This window comes from Coffea arabica, chromosome 8e (genome assembly GCF_036785885.1).
Source record: "Coffea arabica cultivar ET-39 chromosome 8e, Coffea Arabica ET-39 HiFi, whole genome shotgun sequence".
NCBI lineage: Eukaryota > Viridiplantae > Streptophyta > Magnoliopsida > Gentianales > Rubiaceae > Coffea > Coffea arabica.
The window spans coordinates 12,251,821-12,271,519 of record NC_092324.1 but is presented as its reverse complement, the minus strand read 5'-3'; the positions used below and the strand labels follow the sequence as shown (position 1 = coordinate 12,271,519).

The 19,699-nt window shown below is 37.9% G+C and overlaps 1 protein-coding gene across 1 annotated transcript; it reads right to left on the bottom strand.

Annotated features, from left to right (window-relative positions):
- LOC140012658 (uncharacterized) lies at positions 1-2,886 on the bottom strand. Its single transcript, XM_072060936.1, has 2 exons — positions 2,622-2,886; positions 1-584 (listed from the first exon to the last, which is right to left on the bottom strand). The coding sequence occupies exons 1-2, from the start codon at positions 2,884-2,886 to the stop codon at positions 1-3; spliced, it is 849 nt and encodes a 282-aa protein (XP_071917037.1).
- Between the last annotated feature and the right edge of the window lie 16,813 nt (positions 2,887-19,699).

Here is a 19,699-nt window from a genome sequence, read left to right as displayed (position 1 = left end):
TCATTGAAATTTACCTTGATCTGTGAGCAGGTTTGGATACTTTTCTCGAATTGCTTCCTCGACCTCCCATGTGGCCTCCTCTATTCCATGATTCCTCCAAAGCACTTTCACCAACGGTATTCGTTTATTTCTCAATTCTTTCATCTTCCTATCCAGAAGTTCCACCGGTTTCTCCTCATAGGTTAAGGTCTCATCAATTTCTATACTCTCCGATTGCAAAATATGAGAAGGGTCTGGATGATACTTCTTAAGCATAGATACATGGAACACATTATGGATTCGAGATAAGCTCGGTGGTAACTCCAACTTATATGCTACATTCCCCACACGCTGGATAATGTTATAAGGCCCTACAAATCTCGGTTGTAGTTTCTTCCCCTTTCCAGACATCAAGCTCGCTTTCAAAGGTGTGATCTTGAGAAACGCTAGATCTCCAACCGCGAATTCTAAATCCTTTCTCCGATCATCGGCATAGCTCTTTTGACGGCTCTGGGTGGTCTGGATTCTCTGGCGTACCAACTTTACCTTCTCATTAGCTTCTTCAATCCAAGACACGGTAGTTAGATCTAAGATCTTCCGTTCACCTATTTCATCCCAACAAATCGGAGATCTACACTTTCGACCATAAAGCGCTTCATACGGAGCCATTTGAATAGAAGAGTGGAAACTATTGTTATAGACAAATTCCACTAAAGTCAAAAACTTGCTCCAACTCTCCCCAAAATCTAGAACACAAGTCCTCAACATGTCCTCAAGGGTCTGAATCGTTCTCTCGGATTGTCCATCAATCTGGGGATGGTAAGTAGTACTAAAATTTAATTTAGTCCCCAATACCTCTTGCATCTTTTGCCAGAACCTCGAAACAAATCTTGGATCTCTATCCGACACAATACTTACAGGTATACCATGTAGTCTAATGATCTCATCCAGATATAACTTAGCCAATTTTTCTAATGGGTACTTCATGGTAATCGGTAGAAAATGAGCCGATTTGGTCAATCTATCTACTATCACCCAAATAGCATCATGGCCTCTGTGTGTCCTTAGTAAACCTGATACAAAATCCATGGTAATATTCTCCTATTTCCACTCAGGTATTTCCAAAGGTTGCAAAAGTTCTGATGATTTCTGATGTTCGGCCTTAACTTGTTGACAAACCAAGCAGGTCTGGATAAAATGAGCAATTTTCTTCTTCATATTCTCCCACCAATAGAGACTCTTCAAATCTTGGTACATTTTATTCCCTTCGGGGTGTACCGTAAATTTTGATCGGTGTGCCTCTTCTAAAATTTCCTTCTTAAGTCCTTCATCCTTTGGCACTACTATCCGATTCTGAAACCTCAATACACCATTTGATCCCAAGTTAAAGTCTGACTTATCTCCCCTTTTAACTTTGTCCAACCATTTTCGCACTTCAGTGTCCTTTTCTTGAGATCCCTTGATACGTTCTAACAAAGTGGAATTAACTACAATATTTCCCAAAATGACCTTTCTCGATTCCAGTCGAGGATTCCAATAACTGACTTCTTTCAACAAGTGTAGTTCCTTAATCATCAATCCAGCCATTTGTACTTGACGGCTCAAAGTATCGGCCACCACATTGGCCTTCTCGGAATGATACTTAATTGTACAATCATAGTTCTCTAGAAATTTCATCCATCTACGCTGCCTCAAATTTAGCTCCTTTTGTGAGAATAAATACTTAAAACTTTTATGATCAGTAAAAACCTCAAATGTCACTCCATATAGATAGTGATTCCATTTTTTAAAGCAAATACCACTGCTGCAAACTCCAAGTCATGAGTCGGATAATTTCCTTCATGTGGTTTCAATTTCCTAGAGGCATACGCTATTACCTTGTCATTTTGCATCAAAACACATCCCAATCCTTCCTTACAGGCATCGGTGTAAACCACAAAACTATCTTTTCCATTGGGTAGAGCTAATACTGGGGCTCTAGTCAAGCGTCTTTTTAATTCCTGGAAATTCTTTTCGCACTTAGCACTCCAAATAAACTTTTCACTTTTCTTGGTCAACTCGGTCATGGGTCCAGCAATTCTAGAAAAATTTTGGATAAATCTCCGTTAATACCCTGCTAATCCAATAAAACTCCTAACCTCAGTAGGGTTTTTCGGTCGTTTTCATTTTGAAACAGCTTCCATTTTAGCTGGATCCACTTTAATCCCATCCTTAGAAATTATATGTCCCAAGAAAGTCACTTCCCTCAACCAGAATTCACATTTACTAAACTTAGCATAGAATTGGTGTTCCCTCAAAGTCTGCAAGACAATTCTCAAATGCTTCTCGTGATCTTTTACATTTTTAGAATACACTAAAATGTCATCAATGAAGACCACCACAAATTGATCTAGATAAGGTTTAAAAATCCTATGCATCAAGTCCATAAAAGCTGCAGGTGCATTGGTCAATCCAAATGGCATCACGGCAAATTCAAAGTGCGGGTATGTCTTTCTCGAAAATCCTCAATTGATAGTAACTCTATCTCAAATCCAACTTCGAGAATACTACCGCCGCTTGCAATTGGTCAAACAACTCATCAATGTGGGACAGTGGGTATTTATTCTTAGTTGTAACATCATTTAAGTCTCGGTAATCTATACACAGCCTCAAACTCCCGTCCTTTTTCTTAATAAACAAAACCGGGGCTCCCCACGAAGAATCACTTTCCCGTATAAAATCCCGTTCTAACAAGTCTTGCTGTTGCATTTTTAACTCTTTCAATTCAGCTGGTGCCATCCGATATGGTGTCTTAGAGATAGGTGTTACTCCCGGGGTCACATCAATCTTAAAAACTATTTCCCGTTCTGGGGGTAAAGACTCTAACTCTTCAGAAAAAATATCTGGAAAGTCTTTCACTATAGGCATGTCCTCCAAATTCACCTTATCACTAGCAGTGTTGATAAGGAAGGCCAAATATTCTTGAGTTCCTTTACTTAACAATTTTCTAGCCCGAATTCCTGAAATAAGTGCAGACGAAGCCAATTTACCCCTCACATCCAACTTCAGGGTTGCCTCCCCTGGAATACACAATTCTACAATCTTTGTCCTACAATTTAACTGGGTATTATAACAGACTAGCCAATCCATCCCTAAAATCATATCATACTCCTTAATTGCCAAGCATATCAAATCGGCCAACAATTTTCGTTCCCCAACACAGATTTCACAATCCCCATATAGCAGGTTAGCAATTAAACTTTTGTCTCCAATAGGTGTTTTAACCTCCAAGTCATATGGTAACTTAATTGGTTTCAAGTCTATCCCACTCATAAAGTTAGGGTTTACAAAAGAATGTGTTGCACCCGAATCAATTAAAACTCTAACTAAACGATGAAAGATGGGAATTGTACCTTCAACCACTTCGGTCGCCTCGGGAACCTACTGATAGCCCAGTGCATAAATCCTAGCTGGCACTTTCGGTCGACTTCCTCCAGCACTGGTCTGTTTAGAAGTTGACTTTTCTGGCCTCTGGGTGTTACTTCCCATTTTTGGTGATTTCGGACAGTTTGCGACCTGATGTTCGGCACTACCACAAAACAAACACTTTGGAAGGTGATTGGGTTTCCCACAGCACCCACAAGTAACTTGAAGAGTCACCGCCGAACCAGTAGATGGCGCTCTTCTAGCTTGGATCGGTCCACTACGACCTCCTCTATCTAAAGTTCCCCTCAAGGCTCCAGCAGTCCTTGTTCCTCCCGCTCCTCTTCCCATTTTGGAAGGTTGTGTATTCTTACTAGTCTGCCCAGAAGTATGGCTAGAAAAATTCCTTTTTCTATTCTGAAAGTCCCTCACTTGTAGTCTTGCACTCTCAACCCTCTGTGCCTTCTCTAGAGCCTCAGTAAATGTAGAAATTTGGGCAGCGGCCAGGCCCTCCTGAATTTCCACATTCAACCCTTGTACAAACTGTCTAATCCTCCTCCGTTCATTGACCACTAGCTCAGGGGCATACTTAGAAAGTTTAGTGAATTTCCCTTCATACTCTGCTACAGTAAGGGTTCCTCGTTTCAACTTAATAAATTCATCCTCCCTCTTTTCTTGGATCAAGGGTGGAAGGAACTTCTCATTAAATTCCCTCGTGAAGTTCTCCCAGGTCCAAGGGGTTTGAGCTCTCTCCCATTTTCTCTTTATCATATCCCACCAAACACGAGCTACTCCCTCCAATTGGAAAGCAGCAAAATTCACTCACCTATCCTCAATATAGTCTAGAGCGGCGAATATGTTGGTCATCCTTTCAACTAATTCTCCACTACTTCAGGGTCGGGTTCACCAACAAACTTAGGCGGGTTGAATTTTAAGAACCTCTCTAAGGCTCTATTCTCTCCTCTATCCTGTCTCCCAAGTTGGTTAAGCTGTTCATCACCTTGTCTACCAGCTAAGCGTTCTAGGATATCAGTCATCCTATTTATGGCAGTGGCCACTTGATTACCCTCAATATTTTCCTGTCCCTGGGTCGGTCCAGTTGCCGATCCTTGGTCATCACCATGAGGTTGGGCCTGTCTAGTCTCTCGCCCACGGCCTCGACCACTATCTCGACCACCTCTTAGTCATTCCATTATCCTAGGCGTGCCTATTGTAAGAAATGAATCAATTACGCGAGAAAATACTTAAAACAGGAACCAATCACGAAAACATTGAAATAACTATAATTTACATTCATTAACATATCAAGATCCATACAATTAGCAAACCATGGGAAAAATCACAAAAATAGAGCACACAGGTGCCACAAGAGTACTTTTAGTCACAGAAGACTAATGTAAAAGCAAGTGCCTCAAAAGTAGGCCACACAATCATGCAGAATACAATGGCCTCAACACTTATTATCACCCCAACTAATTCTAACTGTACTAGTCAAAACGGTCAAAAGAAAGGTCAATCAGTCTAGACCTAGTCTACAGTAGGACTATCAGGAGGAATCTCCTTCTCACGATCCTCCTCCTCCTCAGAGCTCTGGACCACATCCATCACCTCATCCACTAGCCTAGTAGCATCAACCAAGATCCCGGAAGCCCTATCACGGACCTCCTCCCCCAAGCTAGTAAATCGAGCCCTAGTACTCTTGAGCTCCTCACGAACAATGGCAGATGTAGCCACCTCGCCCTCTAGGACCTCCTCGAGCTCTACAATCCTCTCTCCCTGAGCACTAACCATCTGTCTAAGGTCGTCCACCTCTGCCTGTAAATCCCTGTTAAGATCCACTAACTGACGACGCTCGTCGTCCAGAGCTAGCACTAGGTAGTTCGGATAGGCAAATGTCACCCTATAGGAACACCGAGGATGCCTATCATAGGGTGAGTAGCGCACTCGAGCTCCTCCACTAAGAGCTCAGTAGTAAATAGGCCTAAAAGACTCTACATGACCATTAGCATGGCCATTCCCATTAGCTGCCAAGGCTCTATTTCCATTATCCATCCCTGCAAAACAATCACACTTTTCGGGTTAGAAGATCAATTACTAGTTCACTCGAATGTCACTTAGGGCATGCCTAACTTAGTCACTAACTCGCCCAAAATATCACTTAAGGTATGACTAGGTAGTCCAGTTTCAGGTCTTAAGAGTAGAGTATCTAATATGTCTCCCATATAGATCTCTAACCTAGGGTTCTGATACCAACTGTGACGCCCCCACTTCTCCCTAAGGCGAACTAAAGGGTATCCGAGGGGCGCCTGCCCAACTCTCGCCAGAACTCAAGCAATTTATGTTCAAGTTTATAGCGGTACTATACATCACAACCAAATAATATAAATACAATTTGTGCAGAAGCGTTCAAGCTTAATAATATTTAACAATTACCCAATCCATACATCGGATTTCATAATACAACCCAAAATACACCATAGCTACAAGTTCTAGTCAAAAGAATTGGAACCCTGTTACAAAAGTCCCCAAAAGTATATATAAGGAAGTTCCCTCCGAGTCTCATTCCAAACCCAATCTTGTTAAGGAAAACAAATCTACAGGGTGAGCAAAACGTTCGTGAGGCCAAGAACACACATGCAAACACATTGTTCAAATAACAATCCCAATTTACAAACCAAGCAATAATAATTTAATAATTAACAATTTATTGGAAAGATAAACAGAAACAATTCAAGGATATTGGAGCTCTCAGGAACTATATTCCGCTTGCATGGTCAATAACCTCCACGAATTGACACTCCGTCAATTGGGTAGGTTTAGTCCATAGAACTCCACTTAATATGTCCCCTTTCACCTCACATACCCCTGTATCGGGCCCGCCGGTCATTTGTTTAAGGCGATACTACTCGAGTATGCTAAGCGAGATCTCTCACTAGATCAAGCTTTCATGTTTTCCCCATGGTTTACCAAGGAGTCCGACCAAACCCAAACCGACTCGAGTCCAAGGATGACCAATGAGGTTTTGGGCGTTCCCCATGTATATTTGAATGTCGAGGAGATTCACTCCAACGATGTATGTAGCTATAACATACTATTTCAAGTCATTCAAACATGTAGTATATTCAAGCAATCGAGATATGCAAGTATTCAAGTACGAGTTATTCATTTCAAGCGAGAACGAGTGCAATAAAGTACACGCTCGTCTCAAATTTCAAAATCTCAAGTATCAATAACAAGTAAACATGTATCGAGTTCACAGGAGTTCAAGTAGCACACACTTGACACTCACCAAGTAAACAAGAAGGAATGACACTTGAAGTTCAAGCGTCCACCGTGGGATCCTCTTGAAGTTCCTCTTGTGTGCCTAAGCAATTTAACAATAGACTATTACTGATAATCCCCAAGTGATGAAGAAGGTTGTACACTAGTACGGTCTAGAAAATATCTTGAAAACCGAGATTGGGTTCCCTTTCAAAATCGAGACTCAAAAGAGTTACAAAATTCGAGTAAAACGGTTTATTAACCTTAAAATCATTGGACGGAAACAAGTACGTGCGAATAGATTTCTAAACGAACGATCGAAGTCGGAAGAGGGCTGGCCACGTCACAATCCGGCCGGGTTCTGGCCGGATTGGAGGCAGTGATCAAGCCTCTATTTTTTCAATTTCCATCACCAATCCGGCCGACTATCCTGCCAAGAACTGGCCGGATTCAAGGCCGGATTCTAGTGAATAGTTTCCCGCGCGGATTTCCTTTCAAATGGTCACAATTTTTTATTTTTGGTGAAATCTTTGAAAAATCATAACTTACTCCCTGGTTGTCCAAAATTGGAAAATTTGGTACCATTGGAATCATCTTTCAAAGCACTAAAAGTTTCTAGAAGACACCTTTTCATGAATACAAGTGGAAGGCATTCAAATTTTGGGTTGAAGTTGATAACTTGAGTTATCAAGACAGTTTTAAGTTGGTTTTTGGCCAACTTTGAAAATTCGGTAAAATTCACACAATTTGAACCAGCTTTTGAAATTTGGAAATCTAGTAGAGTTGCAATCCATATTTAGAGCAAAACAAATAGAACCAGAATTGAAATTTTGAGCACCAAGATATGGTGACCCAAAGTTACCAAAATTTCCTTGTTAAACAAGGGTTTCCCAAACTCAAATCATGAACTTTGGAAATCTAGTTGAACAACGAAACGAACTCGGAATAGTACCAAATTTGGTATGATTATTATACCATATAAGGGTTATCTCTCTACCAAATTTCATGGATAAATAAGCACGGGAAGTCACTTAAAAAAATCACTCAATTTCCCAAAATTTCAAGGCAAAGCTGCCTTGTGCATGGAAATTTCTTTTTCTAAACTTGTGACCAAGGAAAATGCCTAAAACATGTCCCATTTAGGATAATCAAATCTAGTTAGGGTTCAAGACATATTTGGTAGGCGAATTACACCAAGAATTTCGAGTACAAGTCCCAAATCATTGTTAATTTCAAATCTGTCCAAATGCATGGTATTCCTTCACAAGACCAGATTCGAATTTTGATCATAAATCACTCAATTCAACTCCGAATTGAGCATGGTTGATGGTGTTGGAAAGTAGACTCATAAGGCTATATTTTCCCAGAAGAAACTGTTGTCCAAATCTACCCATAATTAGCTCGTTCATGAGCATCAAGTTACAGCTCATGTGCTGCCTTCCAGAAAACAATGAAACAGGACAGCAATTTTCAAACGAGTGGTTTGGTTCACTCAGATGGAACCAAAACATGCATTTTATACCAACGGAAAACTGGGAATGTCTAGTTTCCAGTTCCGCAAACAGCACTCGATTCTGACATCGGAGCGATGAGTTATAGCCAAAACAAGATGACTGCCTGGGCAGTGACGGGAACCAATTCTAGATTTCTAGGCTTCCGAAATTCCAACATTTGGGTGACCAAATCAAGTTATTTTTCAATGAAACTTTTTACACACTCAATATAACATGTAAACAACATAAACAAACCATTAGAACCTCAAAATTTCGCACCAAAGTGCTCGAACAAAGCAGGGGTAAAATGGTCACTTTTGGTCATTGCACTATCCTTGAGTTTCTATCAACAACTCAACATTAATCCACTAGTTTAAGCACTAAATAAACATTATTACCATCAAAACATCACAAATCAGTCCATATATCCAAGGTGGGAGTTCATAGAGCCTACACAACTAAATTTTCCTTAAAATAATGCTACCCACTAACATGCATGAGTATATATGAGCACTAGAACTTCCATAGACCAAGTTTTCAAGGTTTGATCGTTACCTACTTCACTTGGTGTGCAAAACAGAAATTTTCGGTCCCTATTTGCTCCAAGAAAACCGTGAAAAGCTCCCCCTTTTTTTTGTTAGATGCAATCTCCAAGTGTTCAACTAGGTGTAGTTCAATTTTGGTTTGATTTGGTTGATGATTTGTGCAAGATTTGGAGATGGAAAATTGAAGAGCTCTTGGGTTATTTTTGCAGCTTGATGGCCGGCCAAGAGAGAGACTAGGAGAGAGTGTGTATTGATCAAATGAAGCTTCCTTGAGAAGCTTTGATGTGTGGCCCATGTTGGTGCAAAAGTCAACTCTCCTTCGCGCGTGTACGTGCGCGTTTTGTGCTCGATTTCTCTCGAGTTTATTTCACTAGTGCACTCAACCTCCAATACACTTATATTCATATAAATATTATTCACTCTTAATTGTTTCAAACTGAGGGTCTAAAGTCTCTCAATTAAATCGCGCGAGTGAAAACGCGTATTTCCAAATTAAGCGCGATAAAGCGAAACCTCCAAAAATTTCTTATAACGATAGTACTAATAACTATCACTTGAGTACTTAAGCATAAAATTACCTATTTTAGGACCATTGTACAAGCTTCCAATTTTCCAAACTTATTGTACTCTCAATCGGTTAAAATTTTCAAACACGTTTTCACTATTTTCACTAAACGAGCTTCCAAAAATTAATTTTTTGAAACAAGTCACTTTAAAATATAATGGAGCTATAATTCCATGTATTTAGATCTAATAAGGTTAGAAAATATTATTCGGAGCAAATATCCAAATAAATAATTAAATGAGCCAAAATAGGGGTTTGAAATAAGAATTTTACGAGTCCTCACACCATTTCATTTCATTCAAGAATTCAATCATTTGTTTCATTCAATCAAGTCATTCATGAGTCATTCATTTTTTTTCAAATGAGAACGAGTGCGGTAAAGTACACACTTGACTCCATTTTCAAAATCCCTAATCATTTATAGCAGGTAAGCATATATCAAGTACTCATACACTTGACACTCACCATATAATCAAGAAGCAAGTACAAGTGTTTGTTTTAGGCGTCTCCCGTGAGATCCTCTTGAAGGTCTTCTTGAGTGTCAGAGCAATTAATAATGAACTATCACTTATAAACCCCAATTATCAAGGAAGATTGCACACTTGTACAATCTAAGAAAATTTCACGAAAATGAGCCTTAATTACTCGTAAATCGGGGCTTAAAAGTGGGGTTTTAAAACCCAAATAAAATTTGATTTTCATCTTTGAAATCAAGTGTAAAACGATCAAGTGATATCGAAGGAAAAAGATGAGTTCTAAAAACTCAATCTCCTTTAAGTTTGGAAATTTCGGGTTTGTCAAACAATCTTGGAAAAATCGTATCTCACTTTCTACAAGTCCAAAATTGGCAAACTTGGTACCGTTGGAAACGTCTTCCAAAGTAATAAAAGCTTTTAGAAGATACATTTCCATGATTCCAAATGGAAGACATTCAAAATTTGGCTCAAAGTTGCTGTTTTAGGCTATCGAGACAGTTTTGGCGTTGGTTTTTGGCCAACTTTGGAAATTCGGTAAAATTCACAGATTGTGAACTAGCCTCTCAAATTTGAAACTCAATTAGAGTTACAGTCAAAGTTTAAACCACAATAAATAGAACAAGAATTGGAGTTTTGAGCACCAAGATATAGTAGCTCAAAGTTGCTGAAAAAGTGAGACGGTTAGGCTAATTTCCAGGTTTAAAACATAGACTTTGAATCTTTGGTTGAGCATTGAAATGGACTCGAAACGGCACCAAATTTTGTATGATTACACTACCATATAAGGGCTATTCTTCTATCAAATTTTTATAGAAAAATTCGTACGGGAAGTCGGTTAACAAAATCATTAAAGTCCCACGAGTTTCCAAGGCAAATCTGCCTTGTATGTAAATTTTCCTTTTCTAAACATTTGGCCAATGAAATCTTCACAAACACGGTCCATTTGTGTAGACAATGTCTAAGAAACATCCAAGATGTGCTTGGTAGGTGATTAACACCAAGAATTTCGAAACAACAAGTCCCAAATCAAGATTAGCTATAAATCAGTTCAGAATTAGGGTTTTCTTTCACAAAGACAGCTTTGAAATCTGGCCACAACTCACTCAATTCAACTCAGAATTCAACGTGGTTAGTGGCATTGAAAATTAAATTCATAAGGCTATAATTTCTTAGAAGGAATCATTTTAAAAGTCTGTGTACAACTAGCTCATATTTGAGCATCAAGTCGCAGCTCAAAACAGGGCTTCTATTACAGATGAGAAACAGAACAGTCAATTTTACAAGGTTGATACGGCTCGCTCAGGTGGAATTAGGGCATGCATTTTATACCGTTGGAAAACTGGAAGTGTTTAGTTTCTAATGTCACAAACAAAACTCAATTTTGATATTGGAGCAAAGAGTTATGGCCGAAACAAAATCACTGCCAGAGCACTCTGGACACTCGTTTCCAGCTTTGGTAAATTTTCGAAATCTCAACATTTACCCATCCAAATCATGTAATTTTTGTTGGAAACTTTACACACAACCTATACAATATATCTACATAAAAAATAAGTCAATTGGACCACAAAAATGTGCACCAAAGTGCACGGCAATAGCAGGGGCAGAAACTGTAAAATTCCCTTTTCACTTCCTTTGAGCTTTCTTCCACAATACAACTTATTTTTACTAGATTAAGCACTAATCCAACATAAATAACATCAAACCTCATCAAATAAGTTCATCAAGTCATTGTGGGATTTCATAGAGCCCACTCACAAGATTTCCAACAATATAAAGCTACCCACATGAATTTATGAGCTTACAAGTGAAAGATAACTTCCATAAACCAAGTTTTAAGAGGTTGATCGTTGTTTACTTTTGTAGATAACTAAGGCAGAAAATTTTGGTCCTTGGGAGCTAAAGAAAACTGTGAGAAGCAAGCCCTTTTCCTAGCTTAGGTTGATCTCCAAGTGGTTTGCAAAGTGTGTGTAAATTTTGAAGTGATTTGGGTGAGATTTGAGTGGTGAAATGAAGAAGAAATGTTGGTTCTTTCTTCCTCCTTGTGGCTGGCTGCTATGAGTGAAGAGAGAGGGTGTGTTTGCTGAAAATGAAGCTTCCTTGGGAAGCTTAAATGTATGGTTCAAATTGCCTCAAAAGTCAACTCTTTCTCGAGTTTCGTGCTCGATTCCTCTCGAGTTTGTTTCACTAGTGCACTAAACCTCTAATGCACTTCCATTCATACTATTATTATTCACTCTTAATAGTCTAGAATAAATTTCTTAAATCTCCAATTAACCACTCCGTCTCGATATACGTAAATTTTCGATTCGCGCGCGGTACGGCGAAATTTCTAAGGAACACTTATAACGATGGTATCACTAACTAATACTTGAGTACTTAAACGTAAAAATACCTATTTTAAGACTAATGTATAAGTCTCCAATTTTCCAAGCTCATTGTGCTCCCGAATCGGTTATTGTTTCCAAACGCGCATTCACTATTCTCACTTAATGAGTTTCAAAAATTAAATTTTGAAACAAGTCACTTTAAAAGTATAAGTAAGTCATAGTTTCATGTAATTGAGTATAAAGAGGTTGAAATAAAATATTCGAAGTAAACAGCCAAAAAAAAAATATTTAAATGAGTTCGTAATAGGAATTTAAAATAAGAAAATTTGTGAGTCCTCACAGAACCCACAGGGAAAAATATCAACCGATGGTTTTTGAACTCTTTTATTTTATTTAGACTATCACAAGTGTAAGAAATTAAATCTATACTATAAACATGAGATAAAAGTAATACAAATACTAATAAAAAACTCCTAGAGGTATGGAATTCCTTTCTTCACCTGCAAGTGAAATTACCGGTTAATTGAATGTAATTATCTTGATTAGTTATGGCCTAATTTTCTAATGTATGTGAAACTTACTCTCGTAGTAAATTAACTACACTTGTAACTAAGTCATACCTACTCTCGTAATTATGAAATTGACTACAAACTTATTTCTTTTGTGAAATTACATGAAACAAGTCATTAAAACCATAAAAGTGCACTTCTACTATCGTGAGTATACTCCCTAGGTTTAACACTTTCTTGAACTAGTGTTAAATCCCAATTCTTATTGTAAACTTAATACCTTAAGATTATCACAATTAATGGTCAGTTAATCATGATTAGAAAAGCAAAAGTGATAAATAACTTGTTTAAAATAATATCATCAAATATCCAAATAAATATCACAAACAAGATATAGAAAGTTCATCCATAACTCTAGATATAAACTTTAGCTAACTATGAAAGGCATGAAAACAAGATCCAAATTTGTATTATCACTAAACATGAAATCAAATATAAAAGTGAAAGTGATAGGAGAGAGGTCACCCTTGTCACATGGGGTCCAACTCTCCATCTTTACTCATTAATTTTTCATCCAAATCTAGTTACAAGTACAAGAACAATAAACTACACTAACTATTATACTAATGAACTAAACTAATACACTAAGAAAAACTAGTGAAGAATAGATTTTGGTAGTGTCTCAAGCCTTCCAAAGTTATTCAACATGCTTAACAAAGGCCTTATTTATAGAGGAATTCAAGATCGAGATGAGTTGTTTCTAGTTGGCAATCTTGTCTCTTGAAATCACCAAAAATTGTTTCTTGAAGACTATATGCTTGTTTGCTCATATCCAGCCAGAATTCTTGCAGACAAATTAGTCAAAAATTTGTGTGAATAGAGCACAAGTTGCCGAACAAGTTGCAACCACAATTGAAGAAATTGTGACCTCAAAAGACGTGGGCTAAGGTCGCGTATTCACCCCACGTTTTGCTCATTTGCAAGTTTTCTCAATTCTGGCCAGTCTTTAATTTTGCTCTATTTTTGCATCAATTGCCACTGATATTTTCTTGATGGTAGAGACTGAACTAGCTCTTGTACAAAACATAAAAGTTGTAGTCCTTTGAGTTAACTTTTTAATACTTCAAGAATCATCTAATTTGGAGCTTTGTGGACTGATAAATGACCAAAATACCCTTAACTGGTCAAAACTCTGTTTCAATTTTTGACAACATAAATGGTCGACTGTATTTCAATATTTTGACTAGGAAAACTCATGAAATGGATTTCGATATCTTATAAGAAATGTAGAGCTATGTGTTAAATTCAAAATGGTTCAAGAATCACCTCAATCCAATGTTTGTAGCTCAACATATAGTTGAAATACAAGCAGGTGTCAAAACTATCAAACTCCTTTTCTTTTATACTAAGTTGCATTTCATCTTTTGCACTTCATAGTCTTTTTAAATCACTTCAAATTATCAATAATCATTTAAGTATCTTCTCAAGTCATTCCATTTGATGATTGAATTATTAAACTTACAAAAAATATGAAGTTTTCACCACTTTAAACACATAGAAATGCAATTTTTTACACTTAAACCATAAAATGCATAATTCACTAGAAACCTAGTTCATTATTTATAAAAAGAAATAAAATACAGCAAAACTAAATAATAAAACACACTTAAATTATTCAAAATGCACACTTATCAAAAATGATGATTAAATCTTAGAATAACGGCATCTCATTAATAGATTTTACAAAAAAAAAAATCTCTCCCTCCTTCCTTCTCTCTCTCTCTTTCCCCCACCCAATTTCAAGCTTCTCTTCATCATGGCAAAAGAAAACTTATGACGCACAAAACAAGAATTATTTCACAATCCTGAATCTTTCAAAAAAAATGAACAAGGATTTTTCTTAATTCAAGAGTTTTTTATTGTTTGAAATTTTTCATCCAATTGTACATTTATCAAGTATTAGAATAGTTAAACTAAATTTTTCATCCAAAATTTAGACATCCAAGTGATTTATTGTTCATTCTCTCAACTAAGCATGTCAAAAAAAAAACTCATACATTCGTATGTGTATATACATACACAAACATACATGTCTGTAAAGGATGGCCAAACACTCTCCCCACGGGCCATTTGTTGACAATATAGATCAAAATGGAAAGTCATTGGTGTGTTTGGATTGGTAGTATTTGTAAAAAAAATATATTTATTTGTATGACAACTTTTTTTTTAAGGCAAACCCCGTACACGTGGAAGGGACGCCACCCGTAAATTTTATTGACTATTCAAATAAGGAAAAACGGAGGGGGACACAAACCTTACCTCCAAGTAGTACAAATGGAACAATTAACCTGCATGAAAAAATAAGGAGTACTACTCCCTTTACATTATTTGCTCTTACATTTTCTAATTGAAGGATCTCAGCTTTTAAAAGGAGATTCGAGAGCTGAGAATAGGTTCTGTCTCAACCTTCGTCACAACCAACATTTGATAAGCAATCAACAGCTTGGTTACCTTCCTGGAAGCAATGAGAGATTCCAACAAAATTTGACGAGAACCTAAGAAGATGCTGAACGTTTGTGTAAATACTCCAAGGACATCGAAATGGTTGCTTCAAAATTTGAACTAGCACTAAAAAGTCCATTTCAATATGCAAACACGTATAGCCACACGAAATGCACAACCTTAATCCAAAAAGAAGAACTCACGCCTCAGCTTGAATACTAGTTCCACTCCCAAAAAACGAGGAGAAAGCAAGCAGGAAATTCCCTTCACCATCGTGCAGACTCCACCATCCCCTACCCTCCCTGGATTACCTCTTGAGCAGCCATCAGTATTGAGTTTAAGCACTCCCAAAGAAGGACGAAACCACTTTACTAACCTGATCGAAACCTGATTGCAAAAAGAGATGAGTGAAGCATAAAATTCCATCCAAGTTGAGAAGACAAAAGGGTGCCTAGGAAATTGCAAATTGAAAAGATTCTTCATGCCATCAAAAACAAATCCACAAACAATAGTAGGAGCAAAAACTTTTCCTTCAAAATGAGCTATATTCCTAGACTTCCAAATGTTCCAACAAATCAAAGAAGGAATAATCAAGTGAACAAACTTAAGAAACTCATTCTTATGCACACCAAACCACCAACCAGCCATATATACCCAAACCGAAACACCTAGATTCGGAACTCCTGCAGTAGAACCAAAGCAATTCCATTCCGAGACGGCTACATCTCCATTACAGAAAAAATGATCCAAAGTCTCAACATTTGCCTAGACACAACAAAAACACTTCGAGGGACCAGAAATACCAAATTTGCATATCATAGAATCCAAAGGTAAACGATTCCTCACTAACCGGAGAAGAAAAAGGATATTTTCAAAGGGATTCTTGGATGCCAAACTTTGGGAAAAGTAAAAGACTTGTGCATATGAGTTCGCACCAAAATAAAAGTTATGCACAAGGTAAAAACTCCAGAATGCGAGGGAGACTAGACCATCAAATCATCCATGCCCTCCTCAATTTGAGGGAGAGTGTGAGAACCCGTAAATTCCTCTTAATAATTTTCCTAGGATTTATCCCCTTTAATGGCATGTTTTCTGCATTTTCTGGCTAGAAATATTTTCTTGGGGAAATTTTTATGAGCAATTATAGTTTTTAGATAATTTTTCTAGTATTGGAGAGTTTTTAGAAAATTAAGAATATATATTGGACGTGGGACCCACTAGTGCGAAAAGTTCGGAAAAATTCGGCCAATAAGGTTAAGTTTCGGATACTGTGAAAAATTTATCGGGTGTTAAGAGATAAGTAGAGAGTGAGATTTGATTGATGAGAGAGAGAAAAGAAAGGATAGGAATGCATTTATGATAGTGACAAGTGTCACAAGATCATTGGAGTTGACTTAAGAAATACTATTCACATTTTTGACTTTTTTTGACCAAAGGATTAAATATCAAAAAAATGCCCAAAATTCACCATTTTTCTCTTCCTTGTGGCCGGCTCTCTCCTTGCAAAGAAGAAGGAAATTCCACCAACTTTCAAGCTTCCATAAGCTTCAATCTTCCATAAACAAAAGCTTAGACTAGATTTCACTCCATAAAATCCTATCTTCTAGTGCTAGTAAGGGTTGTAGTGAAGTTTGTTTGAAGCTCTAAGGTGGCCAACCTCTCTACATCTCTTGTTCTTAGGTAAGTGATGTTTTACTACTTCCTTATACTTAATGATGGTTATTTTGTGCTTAATGGTGGCATAAGTGTTGGAATATATGATTTGTTTCTTGATTTATAGTGATTTGGTGAAGTTTTTATATTTTTGAGGAATTTTCTGGTTTTATATGATCTTGATGTTGTGGACTAGTATGATGGTTGATAATGGTCTATATAGACTCTAGTAGGTGCATATGATAGGAAATTGCAATCAATTTTGGATTTGGAAGAATTTCTGGAAAATTAGGGTTCTTGGTTGAACATTCTGTCTGAAATTTTAGGTCATAGATAGAGGCCGAATTGGACTTTGTTCAAAACATGAAAGTTGTAGGTATTGATGAGTTTGAAGTGCCTGCAAAATTTCAGGGCATTTGGAGTAGTATAGAGAGAGTTATGCCGTTTTTACTGTTGCTGTTTTTGGTGAACAGAATGTGCGGAACTGCGATAGTAATTGCCTATTTTGACTGGATTTGGTTTGGATTTTGAAGTTGGTGTCTTCTGATGAAATGTTACTGGATGTATTAGCTATCATATGCCTTTGGAATTTCGGCATTTGGACTTGTATAGACTGAGTTATAGTAATTACAGTTTTGTGTGATTTGCAAACCTGTTTTGGGAATTCTGGTATAGTATTTTGCATATTTGACCTAGTTGTGTTAGGAACTGGATTGAGTGACCTTCTACATTGTTGTAGCTCTGTTTCTTGGCTTCGAAACGGTGGGTCTTACACCCCCATCCGATAATTGTAGTGAGAGTTGTGCCATTACCGCATTATGACGTCAAAACCGATTTTCTTATCAAGGCCTAAGTTAAAGCCCTTTTCTTAATTCCTGGTTTGCTATCATGCTTGTATATGTTTATAAAACCCTATTGGGGTTGTAATTGGTATGGCTATATGACTCGTTATCGAGTCTCTTTTAGGGCTTGCTTTCATTTCGGTTGTTTCCTAGCTAACTTTTGTACTTGTACCACTTTGAGCCTAGCGAACGGCTTTTGGGAAATGAGATGACTTTTGTGTGAAATGTTGGGACTGATTTGAGGAAATAATGAAGCCTTAATGGCTGGAAAAGTAAGCATTATAGGGGAAATGCTGTCCGATTTTCTAGGCCGTTTGGTTCTTTAAGTTGGATTTGCCTTTTGATGGAAATGAAGGGCTTTTGGGTTGTTGACCCTAGGTTTTCATGTTATCTTTTCGTTTCCAAGAAAATCATGTTTTCCACCCTTGCATTAGTATTTATTTGGCAAGGCGCACGACGCGTAGTCGAGCCTCACTTGTGCATTCCGTTTACTCGATTTTGGATATGAAACCTTCAATTGGTTTATTTTGATTATGTTAGGGTTTCTTGGCGATTAAGGCCAATATGAAGTGAAAACTTTTGAAGTTGAGCCGGTGAGTGTACCACTCCCCTCCATTGCTGTTTAACTTGATTTCTGCTCTGCAATCTGTTTATTTGTTCGAGACGAGGGTGTACTTTATCACACTCGTTCTCTAGTCTGTTCATATGCCAATTTACTATGCAAAATTTGAATCTGTTATCTGTGTCTGCATCTGTTCGGATTTCTATGACCTATGAGCTCAATCCTGTGGCTAAGTTATTCGAGTCGGGCCGGCAAGGGCCTGGACGATTAGATAACGAACCACGGTAGTCTGTTCGGGGATTTTGGGTATTGAGACCCTTGATTCCGGGTATACTCGAGTATTACCATTTTGTTCGTTTGAGGTGAGCGGGCCCGGTAAAGGGGTGTTTGGTGGACGGAATTCGGTGATAAGAGGGGTCTACGGACGCATTGGTTCTATATACGTTGACGGAGAGTCAACCGGTTTGGATCAAGTATTGCGCTGGAAATTTGGCTCCTGAGAGCCACCCGTATCCTTCTGATTTGAATCATTGGTTCCTTTGCTTTACATCTGACATGTGTATCTGATTTGGTTAAATGTGAAATGCCATGATTTTAATGCTATCTGTTTGGTACCTCATTGAGCGCAAGCTCACCCCTTTCCGTTCCTTTTGTTTTCCTTACAGGAAAATAAACCCTTTTGGTCTGGATTTGACAAATGGCTGCCAAATTGAGCTAGTTGAACATATCTTTTGTATAGCTCATGTATTAAAACCCTAAGTATACTTTTGGGGCGTTTTCTCTTTTGATTTGGCAAACCGTGTATATGTATTAACTTTTGAAAACTTTTGTATGTCCTTTTGGATTGTAATCGCTAAAGTTCAGATGTGAATGTTTGCGTGCTCTTTCGGTTGGGTTTTGACGGATCGGTTACTATTCATGACCGACTCCGGATTTCATTTTTTATTTTGGGTTATTTTACCATTTTGACCTGTTTACGCTCGTTTGTAAGTTCCGGATCGCAATAGATAGCTCTAATTTGATCCGTAGTCCTGGCGAGAGCTGGGCAGGCAGTCCGCTAACCCCTTTGGTTCGCCTTAGGGGAAAGTGGGGCTGTTACAGAGAGAGAATTGTCTGATCTCATGAAAATTCCACCTGCCATCAATTAAAAAATCAGAGACCCTATGATCCGAAACATTACTTAACAGCAAAGACAAAGGCCCTAATCCCAACCAATTATCAAACTAGAAATTAGAACTCCCGGAGCGGACAATAAAAGTTATATGATGCTCAGCCAAATCCCGAATGTGTAACATCCTATGCTATGTAGAAGAAGCCCCCACTGAGCCAACAATCATACCAGGATATGCATTTGAACAATACTTAGCCATCATGAAATTAGCCCAGAGAGAGGAGTTCTGTGAAATCCCCCACCATAACTTGATAGAGAAAGCTTTCAAAACATCTTCCATAGATCGAAAACGAACCCCACCCTTCTTTTTAGCAGCACAAAGATCCTTCCAATGAATCCATGATGTTTGAAACCATCCACATCTATACCCCAAAGAAAATTAGCAAGCAACCTCTCAACAGTAACAAAA